At 28.8% G+C, this 20,315-nt stretch overlaps 1 protein-coding gene and 2 long non-coding RNA genes across 3 annotated transcripts in view; 1 reads left to right on the forward strand and 2 right to left on the reverse strand.

Annotated features, from left to right (window-relative positions):
* LOC123275018 overlaps positions 1–20,315 on the reverse strand; it is a 26,921-nt gene continuing 6,606 nt past the window's right edge. Inside the window, exons 3-4 of the long non-coding RNA XR_006511607.1 lie at positions 18,210–18,363; positions 1–184 (exon numbers count right to left, since the gene is read on the reverse strand). This is a non-coding gene — a long non-coding RNA (uncharacterized LOC123275018). The remainder of the gene's footprint in view (positions 185–18,209; positions 18,364–20,315) is intronic.
* On the reverse strand, positions 14,610–16,681 carry LOC123275015 (silk gland factor 1). Its single transcript, XM_044742888.1, has one exon. It carries the CDS (start codon positions 16,502–16,504, stop codon positions 15,044–15,046), a length of 1,461 nt encoding a protein of 486 aa, XP_044598823.1. The 5' UTR covers positions 16,505–16,681; the 3' UTR covers positions 14,610–15,043.
* LOC123275017 overlaps positions 17,582–20,315 on the forward strand; it is a 14,799-nt gene continuing 12,065 nt past the window's right edge. Inside the window, exons 1-2 of the long non-coding RNA XR_006511606.1 lie at positions 17,582–17,985; positions 18,213–18,387. This is a non-coding gene — a long non-coding RNA (uncharacterized LOC123275017). The remainder of the gene's footprint in view (positions 17,986–18,212; positions 18,388–20,315) is intronic.

Here is a 20,315-nt window from a genome sequence, read left to right on the forward strand (position 1 = left end):
CTGTTTTCGTTTTCCTCTCCGGCGAGTCCGAGCTCCGGCTTGGGACTGGGATTTTTAGGTAGAAATTGTATGCGTGGGTGAATTCGGCACACTGGTATTATCATCAAATCCAAATCCGCATTCAATGCTACGATTGTTTGGCAAACATACACGCTGTTTTTAAAATTTTCCGGTACTTGCTGATCTGCAGAAAGAAAAGACAATTGTATATTAATGTACACATATGCAAAAATTTAATGAAACTTTTCGGGTCTTCGGGTAATTAGTACGTCTGAGAATTAATTTTTTTTTTTTAATAAAAAATGATAAAGTTTTTCAAATAAATTGTTAAAAAAAATTGAAATTTTAGATATTTCGTTCTTTTGAATTCAAGTTTAATTTACTTTTAATAAATTTTTCTGTTTAATATAAAAACTATGTGACTTGTCAACTACACAGAAAAAAAGAATTATTTGTCTCAAATAAATCAATTTATTTGAGTCGTTTTTTTAAATATTTCTTCATGACAACCATATATATTTGGTACAAGTAAATATAACAGTTGGCTAGAATTATTTTATTATTTGTCAGAAATATATCATTTATTTGTGGTAAAGATGCTAAGTTTGTCCGAAACAACGACATCTTTGGCATTAAAACTCTCAACTACTACTCTCATGACGTCACTTGAACGTTGAAAACAAAACTTGAATGTTTTGATTGCAACTTAAGCTACATCGACGTTTCAAAAAATAGTTTATTTGCATACATAATAGGGGAGAAGGGGGTCAATTGAACCAAAAAAAGTTTAGTAATTTTTTACTATTCGAATTAAAACTAAATAATAAATTTTTTTTTCTTGGAATGATAGTTTATTAAGTCTACTATCATTATCATTACATAAATTAGTTAATAAACAACGTGAATTTTTAAAAATTATTAATTTATCCAAACGCGTCGAATGGTTCAATTGACCCCCGCTCGGGGGGCAATTGAACCACTGCTCGGGGTCAATTGAACCAATGACATTTATAACTCAAACCCGAACTTTTAATAAATAACATATTAATTGTTACTTTCTAATATTACTGTTGCACATTTTTAATACACATATATTATATTTAATAAATTAAAAATCGATTTAAAAATAATTTTAATTACAAATTGAGTTTATCAAATTGTTAGGTTATTTTTCACGTCGAGTCAAGATGCGCGCGCATGTCCCATGCTTCTCCGTATGGTTCAATCGTCCCCGGGACTGCTGGTCCAATTGACCCCGTATAATTTTAAAACAATTAATAGTAAATAATAAATAAATAAACCATTCTATCACTATAAACAAAGTTGAGGATTATAAAATATAAGTATATACAACTACTATAATTCAAATTTTATCAATTAATTCAAAAATTTAAATATTATTAAACAATTTGTCACCAGCCGAAAAGAAAGTTTGCATGCCTAAAAATAAGAAAATCTCAATTTTTCAAAATTTATCGATCGCAATGATTTCAAATTTTGATCATATCCGAGTTTAACATATTAGAATCTAATTCTAAGAGCATGAAGCGTTTTTTCAATTTTTTCGATTTTTTAAGTCGAGTGGTTCAATTGCCCCGTGGTTCATTTGACCCCCTTCTCCCCTAGTGTTTGCATAAATAATATTAATTAATAACTATTCATTAACTGGGGATTAAAAAAAGTCATACCTAACCTATATGGTAAGGTGCTTAAAATATTATATTTTACGAAAACAAATCTAAATTATCCTTAACTTACAATTAACACTTTCATTATTAAATACAATTAAATATTTCATTATTCAACTAAAAAAATAAAAAATAATTTTTTTTCATTTTAAAGCCACTATAATTTCTGAAAATTGATAAAAATAATTTAGCAGATATTTGATAATTTGTAGAACTTTTGTTAACAAATAAATTATGGCAAAAAAAATAAGAGAAAAAAATTGACATGTAGAAATTTTAAAAAATTAAAAATGCAATTTTTTAAAAATAATTTTTTAGAATTAATTTATTTGTTAAATAAAATTAAAAAAAAAAAATTGGTCAAGTGACAGCTAACTTTAATGTTACAATAAATTTTAAGAGTTCATTATTGTCGTCAACTATGATTTATTTACCACAAATAAACCATATCTTTACCATGAATAAACTATTTATTTGACGCAACTAAATCGCTCAAATATATTATATATTTACCAGAAATAAATATTTATTTGGCCATATCGAACTATCTTATATATTTGGCTCAAATAAATCTTATTTCGATCAAATATTTCTTTTTTTCTGTGAAATAAAATTAAAATGAAAATAAAAATAAATAAATAAATAAAATTTTGCTCTGTTAAATAATGACTTTTTAGATATTGATATTTTTAAAAATATAAGCTCATCCCGATGTTACTCTCATCAAGAGCTTTCATTTGAGTACCCACATGCCTTTTTGATATATTTTTCATATATACATATATATATATATATATATATATATATATATATATATATATATATATATATATATATATATATATATATATATAAAATATATGAAAAATTGATGTGGGTACTCAAATGAAAGGTCTTGATGAGTATAACTTCGGGATGAGCTTATATCTTTAAAAATGTCAATAGTTTACGAGATACTATAGGTCATTTCTTAATTATGTCTCCAGAAATAGCGTATTTTCGAATGCAGTCTAAATACTTATTATAATAAATTGACTATCGGTGGGAATATACACTGATAGAAGGATTTGTTTATAGTTAAAAATATTTGTTAATATTCAACAAATCATTTATTAGAGACCACTTTTTAGTATTAAACAAATATTTCTTAGTATTCAAAATAATTTGTTTGTATTTAATAAATCTGATAATCATTTATTAAATATTAATAAATCTTTTTAAATACTAAGAAATATTTATTAAGGACTAACAAGTGGTCTCTAATAAATGATTTGTTAAATATTAACAAATATTTTTAACTATAAACAAATCCTTCTATCAGTGTAAAAAATCTTCTGATTTAAGGAAGTCCTTTCGCTCCAGTTGAGTCAAAACAATTGTAGTAGTCAATATAAGATAAATTAAAATAAAAAACCCATAAAAATTCCTAAAATTAAATAATAAATAGTATATGAGGCATTAATCGTTGAAATTTTGAAAATAAAAAAAAAAAAATAGTTAAATACAAAAATTAATTTGACTCTTTCAAATCAGCTGCTAGTAACCTGTCCGTGATTTGGCAACGCTGTACTTCGGTTGTTTACATTTTCATTTGCACAATATAACCTTAACCACGTTTAAGTTTTTGCAGTCAGTGTAAATAAATAAATTAGTTTGAATTTATTGAATGGTCTGAAGCTCGCGCGCTACGCAACGTTGCCAAATGTTTTGACTCCATTTTATCGTAGGTTACTTGAGAATTTTTTGTGATTTTTAAATATCAATTTCTCAATAATTATCTCGGTAACTGATATATTTTATTGCAAAAAAAGAAACTTGAATATTTCGAAAATCTAATTTTTAGTTTTTTTTTACTTCACCCAATCCATGACTGATAGTATAATTTGAGAAATACTGCAAACGTGTGACTTTCTCGTAAGACTCTGAACAAATACTAACATTTAAAAATTTTATTTTCTCAAAAATTTGTCCGGTAAAGTATAATTTAAACCTCACTATTAGATAAATAAGGACCTTAACTATTAGAAAAAAATTAAATTTACTCATAATCTAATATTTTTTATTTTACATTGGCGGCGAAAGGACCTCCTTAAAATGATCCATCATTTTCTAAAGCAACAATTATTTATAAATTGAACCCAAACTAATTAATTAAAAAAATTTCGACCAACAAACTTTATGCAAACATGCACCAAGTTAGAGACTTTTTGCAAACTCAAGGACATGAAAAAAAAAAAAAAAAAAAAAAAAAAAAACGAAAAAGGAAAACATGTCACCGTAGGTTGTATGCTGTTGAAAGTTAAGTGTCCGAGTGTTCTTTATTGATAAACTTAGCGCTGTGCGTTGGAAGTTTGCTAACCGGCGGATCCATTATTCTAGCGGGTTGACCGTGTGTCAAAGCGGTGATAGATGACGGTGATTAATTATACTGTCCTCATCCTGTCTTCGGTGTAACCGCATATTTAAGCTCTTCGATACGTGTGTGCTCCACCTTTACGGCGACTTTAGCTCCTCTCTCTCTTACTCTTACCCCTGGTGTTCGCGTAACACACCCTAGATACTCTATATTCCCCGATACGACCCGGGTGGATTGATATATTCATTTGATTGAGTGGGCGGACGAAGATGGCGAGTCCATCCGCCACACGCACAAAGCTCCTGCTGAAACGCCTGCGCAATTTTTATTTTTTTATTTTATTTTTTTATTTTTTTCATTGTTTCATGCCCACATCAGATGTTTGCTCAGATAAATAAAAAACTCGTGGATTTTTTACTGAAAATTGTTTTATTAATTCACAGCGTGAGCCAGGGGGAGTTTATTTGAAAGGTTCTTATATATATATATATATATATATATATATATATATATATATATATATATATATATATATATATATATATATATATCGCTAATAGTCATTATCGACTCGGTAATTGGAGCTGTGATTGTAAATAAATAAATAAATAACAATAAAGATATATAAGTCTGTCATGTGTTTGTCGAAGGCATAACGCTCTTTACCCTCAATTCGAGCGACGTGCCGCAGTCCTCGCCGGGTGGATTTGTGACCAACGTCCAGTTTCATGATGCATCACCCACTCTGTACTCTGTACTCTGTACTGAGGATATATAGGGGATCTAGAAGCTGGATTTTACAGCTTTAGAAAATCTAAACTATTATTAACAGTGATTTTTATTTTTTTGTTAATTAAATATTTTTTTTTAATTAAACAATTAAAGCCAGAAAATTAAATCTTTAATTTTATTATTAATAATAATAATTTCCATTTTTATTCCGAAGATCGGTGATTTCACTAATTGAAGAGTTCAGTAATTCAAAGCCAACTTTCCCGATCCAAATTGACGGTAGACTAAATTTTAATTTTCATTAAATTTTAATTTTTACTTATTATTTATTTTCATTTTTATTCCGAAGATTGGTGATTTCACTAATTGAAGAGTTCAGTGATTCAAAGCCAACTTTCCCGATCCAAATTGACGGTAGACTAAATTTTAATTTTCATTAAATTTTAATTTTTACTTATTATCTATTTTCACCACATTATTGTCGGTATGAGCACTCATACCATCCTCGGGTAAATATATCTAACAATTAAAAATCTTTATTTGCTTAATCTTAATTAAATAAAGATTTTTAATTGTTAGATACATTCACCCGAGGATGGTATGAGCGCTCATACCGACAATAATGTGGTGAAAATAGATAATAAGTAAAAATTAAAATTTAATGAAAATTAAAATTTAGTCTACCGTCAATTTGGATCGGGAAAGTTGGCTTTGAATTACTGCACTCTTCAATTATTATTAATAAAAAAAAAATTTATAAATTTACTTTTGACTAAAAATTTTTGGCTTTTTAAAATTGTAAGAAAAATTAAAAAAAAATGTATTCAACTGCAAAAATAAAGAATTTTGGCATTTTTTTGTTCTTAAGTGTCTTCCGGATTAACTGTCCGGATAAATTAAAAAACTAAACGGGAGCATGTGCATAGATGACAAGCGGATTTAATTTGCAAAGCGTAGAAATGAGCTCAAGGGTCGCCGATCAGGTGTGACGGATCAGAACTCCGCACATGTTGCTTCTCTGGTCGCTACTGTCTATTAGAGAAACATATCTGATTTGATAGTCTTATATGTGCGTCTCTAAGCTCCGTGCCCAATTATGCTTTATTATTATTCTAATAGGATCAAACACACAGCCTCCCTATTTGTTGCTGGGTAAATCCAGAGTGACAAGTTGATAGAAAAATAACCAGCTAAATATGTTTATTTTCAGTCATTGCTTTCTACCAATATTTAAATATACAATTTTCAGTAAGAAGTTTTTAGACTTTTTATTTTTATTTTAATAAAAAAGGAGCTACTAAAAATTCAGTATTAAAATTAAAACAAATATTAAGAAACTATAATCATATAAATTAATTTTTAATAAAATAAGATTTTTATTAACTAAAAAATTCCCATAAAAATAACAAATTCTTCTTATAAATGGAGAAAATTAATTCTCTTGATTAAAAAAAAATTTTTTTGATAGTAAAAGTGAAATTTTGTCGGAGTAAAAAATTTTCTTAATTCAAAATTTTTCTTTAGACTTTAGTTGTTTATTTCAGTAAAAAATTTAACAAGATTTAATTATAATAAATAAAAACAAACCAATCGTAGATATTTATTTTAAATAAAATAAAAATTGATATTTTTTAACTAAAAAATTCCCAAAAAAATAAAAAAGTCTTCTTAAATTAATAAAATCAATTCTTTTGTTTAAAAAAAATTTTTTGATGGTAAAAGTGAAATTCCTTTGAAGCAAAAAATTTTCTTAATTCAAAATTTAACATCAAAGTTTTTCTTCAGACCTTAGCTTTTTATTTCAATAAAAAATTTAACAAGATTTAAATTATAATAATTAAAAACGAATCAATCATACAGATTCATTTTTAATAAAATAAAAATTTATATTTTTTAACTAAAAAAATCCCTAATAGAATTATTTTTCTCTAATTAAAAAAATATTTCAGAAGTTTTATTGAAGCAAAAAATTTTATTAATTCAAAAGTAAGCTTTATTTTCACCATAAAAATAATTCTTAAGACTTTAGCTGTTTATTTCAATAAAAAATCTAACAAGATTCAAATTGTAATTAATAAAAACGAATTATTCATACATATTGATTTTTAATAAAATAAAAATTGATAATTTTTAACTAAAAAATTCCCAAAAAAATCTTTAATAGAATTAATTTTCTCTTTTAAAAAAAAATTTTTCTTAATTCAAAAGTACGCTTTTTTTTCATTACAAAAATAATTCTCCAGACTTTATCTGTTTATTTCAGTAAAAAATCTAACAAGATTCAAATTGTAATTAATAAAAACGAATTATTCATACATATTGATTTTTAATAAAATAAAAATTGATAATTTTTAACTAAAAAATTCCCAAAAAAATCTTTAATAGAATTAATTTTCTCTTTTAAAAAAAAATTTTTCTTAATTCAAAAGTACGCTTTTTTTTCATTACAAAAATAATTCTCCAGACTTTATCTGTTTATTTCAGTAAAAAATCTAACAAGATTCAAATTATAACGATAAACTAATTATACAAAGTGTCTTTTCACAAAAAGTAGACACAGAAGGGAAGAGAAGTTGTTAATTTCTTAGCGTACTGAAGTAATGTTATATATGATGAGCGTGTGCTGTGCGCAAGCCTCGGTACTAGACCATAGCATGCACATGCAACAGTACCAGTACCAATACATGCGAGAGGATCTAGCATCTGATACTCAACTCCTCGTTACTCGTTATAATACTAAAACTCAAACTGGTAACCAAATACACACGCAAATCGTAACCTCCGGAGTACTGAGGAGTACACACGTATGAGTGCACGTAGAGTAGAGGCTGTCGGTGTCTATGTGCCGTTACCATACCCAACATAGACATACATATAATACCAGTCAGTTGAGTCGAGAGAGGATAGGAGTATCGGCCATGTTGAACGATTCTGCGTGCTAGACAGACGGTAAAGCACATTCTCCATCCTCCTCCTCCTCTTGCTCGCGTTTATACTCGGCGGAGTGTGTATTGGAGTGAGTGGAGTATAATGCAAGGCTGTAGTGGTGTTCCACGCGTACCGCTTCAGGTTTAGTTGCCGTACCGCGTCAATATCTCGACGAGACACGGTACGCCGTACACCTCTTCTCTCTTCTCTCTTCTCTCTTCTCTCTTCTCTCTTCGCTGTTGATCGCGGACGTGGCGGGCGACGGGGATAGGAGCGATACCAGCTACCCGGCCAACCAGCGGACGAGCTGATACCCGCCACCCGCCGCGTAGCGATGGCAACGCATAGTCGCTGCTATGCGCGGCAACTTCTTCCATCACCAGCACCACCACCGTCCCATACAATAATCACGAGCGAGATAAAGACCAAAACAGAAACAGAGGGAGATAAAGACCTAAAGAGAGAACTTACTCGGCTGTACTGGTGTTTAGTTGAGGAACTCGGGAATTTAAGGAACAAGACAGATAATGTATATATGTATGGATGGATGGATGGATGTAAGAGGGAAGGCAAGATAAGTAAATGTGGAGATGATTCTTATTGAGTCTCATTGTCAGAGTAAAAATATTTTTATAGAGGAAGTACGATGTTGAAATAAGCAGTCTAATTTTTGGGAATTTCGGAATCTATAATAAAATTTTTTTTTAAATTTGAACTTGTAATTTTTTTTAGTTTTTGGATGAGGAATTTGTTTTAATAATAACTAGCGACCTTGCAGTCACTATGTGACTGCTGTGACTTGTAAACTATAAATGAATAAAATTTTGCTTTATTAAATAATGACTTATGTTAAATTGCACTGTAACTTTTAAACTATTCACGATTTTAAAGATATAAGCTCATCCTGATCTTACACTCGTTAAGAGCTTTCATTTGAGTACCCACATGCATTTTTTATATATTTTTCATAGGTACATATATATAATATATATTTTAAAGATATAAGCTCATCCCGATGTTACACTCATCAAGAGCTTTCATTTGAGTACCCACATGCATTTTTAATATATTTTTCATATATACATATATGTAATATATATATAAATATATGAAAAATTTATGTGGGTACTTAAATGAAAGGTCTCGACGAGTGTTATGTCGGGATGAGCTTATATCTTCAAAAATGTCAATAGTTAACAAGATACAAGGTAATTTCTTAATTTTGTTAAATTGCACTGTATTTTCTTAACTATTGACATTTTTAATGATATAAGCTCATCCTGATGTTACTCTCATCAAGAGCTTTCATTTGAGTACCCACATGCATTTTTGATATATTTTTCATTTATACATATATATAATACATATAAATATATGAAAAATTGATGTGGGTACTTAAATGAAAGGTCTTGATGAGTATAATAACATCGGGATGAGCTTATATCTTTAAAAATGTCAATAATTCACGAGATACAGGGTCATTTCTTAATTATGTATCTAGAGATAGAGATTTAGTTGTAAAAATTAAAACTTTCAGATGTTTGATGATTTCAATAATATTTTAGATGATTTTTTATAAGTTTGTAAAAATTCAGGAAGTAAATTTCAGAACTTTAAGTCTTTGTCTAAAAATTATTTCAAGAGAAATTTGTAAAATTTGTTTTTTTTTTTTTAATTAAAAAAATAAATTTTTGAGTGAAATAAATTTAATTAAAAAGTATGGAAAAATTCGTGTTGTGTAACTGAAAAGAGCTCTATAATATGTTTATAAATTGTAACAAAATTCTTAACATTAAATTTAATTAATCAATAATTTTTTTGATTTTTTCTAAAGCAATAAAATTTTTTTAAATAATTCCCTCTACTTTTCTTAATTTAAAATTACACTTGCGAACCACCAAAATAAAATAATTCCGCTTAAACCCAAAAATCTTTTAAAAACAATGTCCTATTTAGTACTTAGTAAATTGTACAAAAAGACTGAGGAAGAATAGTGCTGTAAAAGTTATAATGATATGTAAAAATATTAAAAATTTAATAATTAAATGTACAGCAAGTCGAAATGAGTCGTCTGAAGAGAGAAGATAGAGAAGGAGCACTCAACCTTTTTAGTTTAGGTAAACTCAACATTTCAACGGGATTTCTTGTTCTTTAACTGACACTATATACTAGCGAAGAGCTGTGAATTATTAAGACGCCCGCGAGACATTCTGTTGTAAATGTTGAAACATCAGCTCTGAGCTCTCAGTAGATATAGAGTCTAGTCGCTCTTCGAGGAAGAGTTTGGTCCCGGTCTAGGATGCTGAGAGACTTGTATTATTTCTTCATTCATATTACATTATTTATAAGACGGAATAAAAAAATTAGTCGGACTAAATATGTATGGAGCATCACAAAATTACTTGTCTGTTGAATGAACGTGTACATCTTCGGATCTGGGAGATGAGAAGGAGCAGACTAGGACCATACACAGTACAGTCCCATTAAGGAGAGGATTACAGCGCGATTAACAGACGAGACCTTATATTTTGTCTCTCGCTCGCCACGTAATCCCTTAACGAAAATTTCAATTTCTCGCCGCACCTAAGTAAACCCAAGGTCCACGCCTAGCACGATTCAATGTAAACGAGCTCCCTATATCATATATATCCTATATCCTAGTACGGAGTACGGAGCCTCATATAATACGTAGTCTGTATCTCGGATATATTTATATATATAACATTGAGTAATGCTAACTAAAGTCCGTCAAGTTTGTCGTCCCTCTGAATTTACAAGGTACACATTATATTAGTATTGCTAGACGTGTAATAGTATAGAATGTATTACGTATTTCGTACGAGACGGCGAATCAGAACAAATATATATATCTCAATACTTTTGAGAAGAACAGAACATACCAATGGAGATTATGTGCAATTATAGTACCTGATGTATGAATTAGAAGATGGAATAAATTACTTATTTGAATAAATTATAATATTCTTATGCAAATTTGGACTTTATCGTTAGTACAAAATATGCTAACTTTAAATGGTCTTTCAATTAAGTGCTGGAAATTTTTTAGAGCTTAGTTTTGGTTTTTAATTAATTATTTAAATTTATAGAAAAATTGTTTTGCAAATTTTTAAATTATCTGGTGAATTTTTAGTTTAAAATTAATTTTATGTTTGGAAATTTTTATTTAAAAATTAATAATTATTTAGAGAAAAGACCTTTAATATATAAAAAAATTTTTTTAATTTAAATAAATTGATTTTTAATTTATTTTTAAAATTTAAAGAAAAATTATTTTTATGTAAAATGTCAAAATTATCTGATAAATTTTTTATTTTTTTAAAATATTAATTAAAATTTTATTATTTTTAATAAAAAAAATTGATTTTTAATTTTTTTTATTTTGAATTTATTTTTAAAATTTAAAGAAAAATTATTTTTATGTAAAATTTCAAAATTATCTTATAAATTTTTAGAATTTTTTAAAAATATTAATTAAAAATTTTTTTTTTATTTATAATAAAAAAAATTGATTTTTAATTTCCTGCCTTATAACTTTTCTTCAAAAAATTAATAACTTTTAAGAATTAAAATTAATTGAATGTTAATTTATAAAAATTGAATTTTTTATTAAAAACATTATAATAAATTAATAAATCTATTTTTTTTAAATTCAAGTAATTAAATTCCCAAAATCCTTTTAAGAAAATTAAAAATCAATTTTTAAAATAAAAGCCACTAAAAAAAGACCTAAAGTAACAATAAAAAAAAATTTTTTATCAAAAAAAAAATATCTAAAGTAACGCAGAAGCCAAAAGTAAAGTCCAATAGTGACAGCAGAAGAGGACCCGATAGCAGAACAGAAAGTCCGTGGGTGAGGGTGCTGGCACGCTTGCTCTCATAGCAAGCGGTGGATGAGCGTCTACGGTGCTCCGTCGCGGCGCAACTCCCGCTTGCACGTATGACGTCCACGATCGACGAGTGTGTAGTTGTAGTGTGTACAATCAAACATTGTTCATGATTTAGTCAAATATTGGCGAAATACACAGCTTTGTAGTGGCTCTCAGCAGTGTACCTGTGTATCATATCCAATAATTCACGGAAATAGTACCAGGATCATTCACTTGTTAACTTTTATTCCTCTGCTCTCCTTCTACTCAAACTTTTTCCACACAACCAAAAAAAATCTAATAAACACCTAAAGTAAAAGCCCCAATTATTGACAGGGGTCTAAATATTGACACCCTAAATTATTTTTAAATATATTTAATCATCGGTAATAAGAATAACTATCACATAAATTTTTATTAAATTCTAATTAATTCAAAAATTGAAAAAAATTACTATCCGTTAATATTAAATATTAATTATTAAAAAATAAAGTTAGCACCAGTTAAAATCAGCTTACGAACGTTTATTTTGTTAACAACTTTAATTAGAAAAACATTTTTTTTTAATTAATTTCTTCATCTAATAATATGATTTTTTTTTTTTAATTAACAATATATGAAAATTAAATTATTTAAAGTTAATTAGTAAACATCAGTGATTATCATTTTAATAAACGAAATTGATTAGTAAAAACATTACTTGAGACATTACCACAAACAAAATTCAACGATATTGATATTTGATTGCTTAAAAAAAAAAGAAATCATAACTTTGTCTCTAATAGTGTCAATAATTGGGGCTTTTACCTTATAAGTATTTTTGATATAATTAAAAAATTTAATAAACGCCTATAAGTATTTTTAAAATAATTTAAAGGATTTAATACTTAATTAAAATAAATAACTACAAACTAAAAGAAGGTTGAGTATTAATTAAATAAACAATAATAAAATAACCTTGGTTCGTAGAAATACGTAAATTTATTGAAACATGTACATCTCCTTAGTGGCATTGTTAATCGTCGTAAATTTAAATTAATTACACAATTATTAGCAATGGAAGGTTTTAAAGGAGACTATCAAAAAATTCTATTGGAGAATCAAAACATTAATACTTAAAATAAAAATTATACTAAATAATAATAATAATAATCAATAATTATAATAATAATAATAAAAGTAAAAATAAGTGACAATGATAATGACGATGGCCTCTTAGTCGGTATGCAACTATTAATTATATTTACAATTATTATTTTCTTACCAACATAAAAGTACGCAGCGTTACGACTCCTTCACTCGATTATCAATAACATTATTTACTTAGTTTACTAATTAATTTATTAATTATTTTTACATTGAGATCGAGAGTCGCGACACCGCGGTAGTACACAAGGACACGAGATGCGTATGCTTAGGTATTTGCGTCTAATATACTTGTAATTTAATTTATATTTAAATTTATTTAATATTAATATATTTATTTATATAGTTCTATTTATATATTTATATTTTATATTTATATTTATATAGAACTCTTTATAACATACAATAATAATGTACATGATACACATTACGTTGTGCGACTATCTACATTATCATACAAAAAAAACACTGGACATGTGTTTTCGAGAGATGAATTTTATTTTTAAATAAATCGTTGGTATTTTTAATTATTACGTTTAATATTTTCATTTATATTTATATAATATATTTTATAATTGTTATTCATTTTTCTCGCGAGCATATCACAATTTTCGCTAATCGTTTTTCCTTACTGGCCGTTTAGTTTCGAGCACCAATAGCATATTTATAATTTTTATAAATATTTATTTAATTTTTTATTTACTCAGAGGCAATCAAATATCCGGACGGAAAGTAAATTCGTAAGCTGTTGAGGCCAAAATAATTTTATCAAGCTTAAATCGGTTTTATATAGTGTTTACAATTAAAAACAATTTTAATTGTAATTTTAATTTTATGTAAGTTTATAAAACCGAGATATCATAAAACGCTAGCCTCTCGCGATATCTCGGGCAATCTCGAAATTAGATATCGGTATCATAAGCGACGACAAGTTTTATAGTACTCAAATGAATGTATACTGTGAATACAAATATTATCTAAAATTGAATTAATTTTCCCAGTTTTACACAATTACACAGAAAAAAAATTAACTTGAATTAAGCAAATAATTTTTAAAAATTTAATTTTCTTGATTTGAATTTAAAAATTCTTAAACTAAGAAATTTTTCTTGGCTTAAGTAAATTTTATTTGATTCAAGAATGAATTTTTCATTAAGATTCAGGACAATAAAACTTTCCAAAATTTCAAGCAGATTGTCCATAATAATTAATAATAAATTTTCTTTACAATAATTCCAAATTTTACTTGAAATTTTTCAAAAAAAAAATAATTAACTTGAATCAAGCAAATACTTTTGAAAAATTTAATTTTCAAAATTATTTCTTCAATAATTATTTTCAAAATAATTTTGAAAAGTTTAATTTTCTTGGTTTAAAATAAAAATTCTTAAACTAAAAAATTTTTCTTGGTTTAAGTTAATTTTACATGAATCAAGTCAATAAAATTCTTCTAAATTATTTTACTTGATTCAAGAATTTTTCTCTTGATTCAAGTAAATTTTTTTTTCTGTGTATAAATTAAATTAATTATTTTTTATTTGAAAAACCAAATTTCAAGCAGATTGTCCATAATAATCAATCATAAATTTTTTTTACAATAATTCTAAGTTTTAAAATTTTTCGAAAAAAAAATAATTAATAATTATTAATTCTTTTTTGCGTTGTAGGATAGTAAAATAATTAATAATTAATAAGTAAATTTTACTTGATTCAAGACAATTAAACTGTTCAAAATTATTTTCTTAGTTTAATAATTTTTCTCTTGATTCAAATGAATTTTTTTTTCTGTGTCCAAATTTGATTAATTATTTTTCATTTGAAAAACCAAATTTCAAGATTTATTTTTTTTTACAATAGTTCCAAATTTTACTTGAAATTTTTCAAAAAAATAATTAAATAAAACATTCTTCCACCAATAATAATACAATACAACGACCAGTACTAAAACCGTCCTCGATACCAGTATTACAATATAAATCACAAGCATAAAAACCAACCTTAGATAAGTTGCTCAGTCGCGTTTAAATTACCAAGTGAAAAACATTTTAAATTACCTAGTAACCTTATTAGTATACAATATCCTTAAATTTAAAAAATTAAGTCGAAACGTCTTCAGAGTAAGACCCTCCGTGCTCCATCTCGTCCTCGTCATCGTCCTCTACGCCCGCAATAACATGCCAGCTATGTTGCTGCTGAAGAGCCTGATTGTGAATCCTTTCAGGTCCTCGGGACCTGGAGATCTCGTTTGCGTGGTGAGCCGCAGCGACGGCGACTCAGGCGAGGGCATACGGATGGGTGGCGTGATGTCACAACCCACCGGCGGCTGAAGAAGAGACACTAGGAGGTACACTGCTGCTAGAAACACTGCTCGCATGATGATACAACGGAGGCTGATAATAGTCCTGATGATGATTGGACATATTGTGCATGGTAGCAACAGAATTGCCACCATGCATGCCATTGTGGTGATGATGAGTCGGCGGACCAGAATGCGGATGATGATGCGGCGAGCCGTAATTCGCGTAGCTCTGGTGAAGCTGCTCGTACATCTTCAAGTCCGGGTGCTTTCTATCCTGCGCCCCAGGAGAGGTCGTCGCGGGTTCCGAAGGAGGAAGCAGCCTGGTGATGCTGAACGGGTGGTTCGCAGCAGTGTAAGGCGGCTCTTGCTTTAAACTACTGGCCATTCCGTGGTGGAGAGCCGAAGGATCGCTCAGAAGATGAGGATGAAGGCTACGACCAACCATGGCTGCTAATTCATCATGAGTAGCGCCTAAGTCTGGACCTAGCAAGCCACCAATATCATTAGCGTCGCTTTTTATTCCTCCGCCGTGGTGTTGGTGGAGTCCCGTCGCGTGGTGATGGTGCGAGGACACCAAAGAGTGGAGATCTTTATCATCAGGTTGGTGAGTCACTGTGTGATGCAGTGATGATGATTTTTTACCTGGATGTCCACCAAGTTCATGAGAAGAGGGACTGGTATGTCCTCCAGAAGAATGATGAGGATGTCCTGGATGTTTAGTGGTCTGGCGAGCTTGCTCCTTCTTCTCATCCTTGAACCGCTTCTGCCGACGCAAGTAGCAGCCATTTTCAAACATATTTCCGCTCTCTGGGTGCAGGGTCCAGAAGGAACCTTTACCAGGCTTGTCCGGAGTCCTAGCAACCTTTACAAAGCAATCATTGAAGCTCAGCGAATGCCTAATAGAATTTTGCCAGCGCTGCTGATTCGTTCTGTAGAACGGAAAGAGGTCCATGATAAACTGATAGATTTCTGCTAGAGTAAGCATCTTGGAAGGCGCATTTTGTATCGCCATGGTGATCAGGCTGATGTAGGAGTACGGCGGCTTCGCGTGGGTGTAATTCCTACGGTAGGACTTGTCATTTCTCGCCCTTTGGAGAGCGGAGTTGGGAGAGTCTGGCTCGGCGAGCGAGAGCGGGTCTCGGGAAGACGGAGTTCCGCCGACGTAGCCGACGGGAGTCATACAGGCGCCTCCGCCGCCCATCGCCGCGGTTCCGTAGCCTCCCATTCCGCCGCCGCCCATCGAGGCCATTCCCATGGGACTCATCGTGCTCATGTTAAACCCGCTGGCGCCCTGGGGACTGCAGCTAGGACCCACTCCCATGGTCATGCCCATCGACACGCAACCCATTGAGTTTATAGAACTGTACGTGGGCGCCATGCTGCCCATGCTTGACATGGTAGCGCTTGTCATGGCGTTTCCGAGGCCCCCGGCCTCGCTGTACAGTTTTTGCGACTGAAGCATTGTCATAGAGATAACTTTTTTGGTTACTGCTAACGGGGTAATTCTTTTAGTTACACCATCGGTCACTTTTTACACTCCACTGGTCCTTTAATTTTAGGTTAGTTTTTTTTAGTCTATTTTTTACACTAAAAATAATTAAATGTCTTCAATAAATATTTACCTTTTTTATTTTTATTATTAATTAATAAATACTTTAACTTTTTTTTATTTTTTAGTGAGATTTTTCACTAGAGTAATCATTTTCACTGTAATTTAAGTCTGAATAAAATTATCGCACTTGGACATGAAAAATAAAAAATAAAGTTTTTAAATATTGTCAATAATTAAATGTCTTTAACAAATATTTACTTTTTTTTTTTTTAATTCTTGTTTTATATTATTTTTTTAATTAATTAATAAAATAATTTTTTTATTAATATAAATTTTTATTTTAATTTTTTAGTGATGTTTTTCATTAAAGTATTCATTTTCATTGTAATTTAAGTCTGAATAATTTTTTTTAAACTAAAAATAGTTTATAAATATTCACAATAATTAAATGTCTAATATTTATTTTTTTTTTTATTGATATAAATTTTAATTTTTTTTTTTATTTTCTCGTAATGTTTTTCACTAGAGTAGTCATTTTATTTTGACTGTAATGCAAGTCTGAATAAAATTACCGCACTTGGACATGAAAAAAAAATATTTTTTTCTTCATAAACTCGTCATGAATTTTATGTAATGAAAAAAAAAACAATTATTAGTCACAACTAATAAAATAAAAAGCACTCACGGCAAGTAACTGGGAAAAACAAACGATAAACTGTCTGGGTAACCCCGAACCGAACAATGTTGTCTGCACAGCACTCGATGACGCTGCGATAGGGGTAATTGTTGTTCTAACAACAACTAAACCAAACTACGTAAGTATGTGTGACTATATGTATGTATATATATATATGTCTAATACACTGTGTAACACCGTGGTGTTTGTCGAGCTCGCGGTCGTCTCACTCTCTCACTGTGTAGTGTGGATGGATGCCGGTAAGCGAGTGTACTCTGGCGCTCAAGAGCTGCCGGGTCTTGTTCAAATACTCCCCTCCAGCTAGACGCTCCGGCTGACTCGGAAACACACCCCAGACTGCTCCGGGAGCCAATGAGAGGAAAGAGTCTCCCGTATGAGCTAAAGAACGCCAGTCGATGCCGAGGAAGCGCTAGGCTTGGAGATGTCACGCCTCGCAACCGGGAAAATGCGCGCGCAACACGCGAATCCGCGGAAGACCCTCGCGAATGGACTGCCGACTAACGCGCTTGCTTGCGTAATTTTCGCGGGACGCCGTCTCTCGTCGCTGTACTATACTGGTGACTGGTGACAACCGACCTCAACTCTGTGCTGCTATTTCAAATGTCAACTATCAACTCAACTATCAGTAAAAATTATGTTTTGGTTTTTATTATTCTATTCAATGGTTTTAATTTTCCTGTCGCGAGTTTAGTTTGCAAGTGTAATTTTTTCTATTATTAAAATAATAATTTATGAAAATTAAGTTAACCGACATCTAAAAATTTTTTTATTGAAAAATTATTACAAATAGAAGAAAATAAAAATTTCACTTGTAAAAAAATTGACAAAATTATCAGTGGAATTTTTTAGTTTTTATTTAATAATTAAAAAATTGAAAATGTCGGCTAACTTTAGTATTATTAATAATTTATGAATTTTACTCACCAGAAATTGACAGCAAGCAGAGTCACAGGCAAGTTTTTATTTTAAATTGCATTCCTTGGAGATGATTGTACACACGGATTATTATTTCACAGAAGTATCGTGCATCGACACTCGCACTCGCCGGCCGTCGAGGAGATTACACTCATTAAGATACCTGATAATAAATAAAAATAAAAAGGTCAGTGCCCTTGATTATTTATTTATATTACTTGCAGTCATATGAGCTAATATTTAATATATTTATGGATAAAATAATAATATAATTATTTTAAGCTAAGTTTATGGTGCTGTTGGAATTTTATTGATTTTAAAGTTAGCGCTTGACAATTTTTTAATGTTATTTAACAAAAAAATTATTTTTAAAAAATTGCATTTAAAATTTCTACATGTCAATTTTTTTTGCCATAATTCATTTGTTATGAAATTATTAAATATGCTAAATTAATTTTCATATTTTATTGAAGGTTCTAGTTTAAGTCTTTGTTATTTTGTTCATTGATAAGAAAGTTATTGTGTAAAGGTCTTGGGTAATTATGCTAATAGAAAAGTTTTGAGAATTTAAAATAATTTTTTTTTAATTTATACTGAATGGAATAAATATTTTATTTCCATTATTTTGAATTTTTAAAAATTTTCTTTAATTATTCACGAAAAAATTTTAATATCAGTATTATTAATTATTAATTGTTTTCTGTTTATAATAAAAGCAATATAAATTTAATTATTGTTTTTTTTTAATAATTTTCTGTTTTCTTTAAAAAAATTTTTTAATGTTTCTTCATAATAACAATAATTACTAAGAATTATTAAAAGCAATAGAAATTTAATTTTTTTTTTTTAATAATTTTGTTTTCTTTAAAAAAATTTTTTTATGTTTCTAAATAATAATAATAATAATAATAATAATAATTACTAAAAATATTTTGAAAAATTTCAATGTTAGAATTATTGAAAATTACTAAGAATTATTAAAAGCAATAGAAAAATAATTTTTTTTTTTAATAATAATTTTCTGATTTCTTTAAAAAAAATTTTTTATGTTTCTAAATAATAATAATAATTACTAAAAATAATATTTTGAAAAATTTCAATGTCAGAATTATTAAAAATTACTAAAAGTAACAAGAATTTATTTTTTTCTTTATAAAAATAAAAAAAAAAATTTCTATGTAATTGTAAATAATAAAAATAATTAAAATAAAATTTTAAAAAAATTTAAATGTCAACTAAAAATTAAAAGTGTAATTGTTTGATAATATTTAAAGAAACTTTGGTAAATTTTAGAAAAAAAAATAATAAACACTGATTAATTAAAGGTAAAACAGGATAAATTAAATGATATAAATATATATTTAATGAGGATTGTTAATATTAGAACAAATGTTTAAATCGACTAGATCTTTATCTGTAAATAATCAATTGTTTACCGACACTCTAGATGCTCTCAAATAGTATATACTTGAACAAACACTCATACAAGTTATCCGTAGTTTGCCACCGTGCTGATGCCAATTCTAATACACATTACAGATTATTGTAGAATGTACATATACATGTACACATATCCGTACAAATACTATAGACACACAAATTATAATACCATTAAACGTATATATTTATAATTCGTCAATGCTTTCTTAAAATATTTACCAGCTTATTTGTCATACTCGATAAATTCTTAGCTCTTCGGCTTATACACTACATACATACATATATAAGTATTAATGTAGGTAAATGCGGTTATTAACATTTTACGTTAGATTGTAATCTCACGGTTACTCTATTGTAAATATTTCTTTTTGCATTACTTTATTTTTGAGCGGTGTTACAAATATTTATAAAACAAGGCTCGAGTATTTTATAGAGAGAACAAACAAAATAACAGAGAATAGAGAAAAAAGAGTTGAGGCAATTTAAAAAATGTGTGGATAGGTGTACGCTGGTTCGCTGGTATGGTGGGGAGTACAATGAAAAAGCTTCTGCAAATACCACCTATATGACGCATACCTTTTTATCTTTTTTTATTTAAACCTAGAGAGCCGATATATATAACGCGAGGTAATTGAACCGAGCAAACGGTGAAACCGGACATGCCATAAAACCGAG

Source organism: Cotesia glomerata, linkage group LG1 (assembly GCF_020080835.1).
Source record: "Cotesia glomerata isolate CgM1 linkage group LG1, MPM_Cglom_v2.3, whole genome shotgun sequence".
NCBI classification, from domain to species: domain Eukaryota; kingdom Metazoa; phylum Arthropoda; class Insecta; order Hymenoptera; family Braconidae; genus Cotesia; species Cotesia glomerata.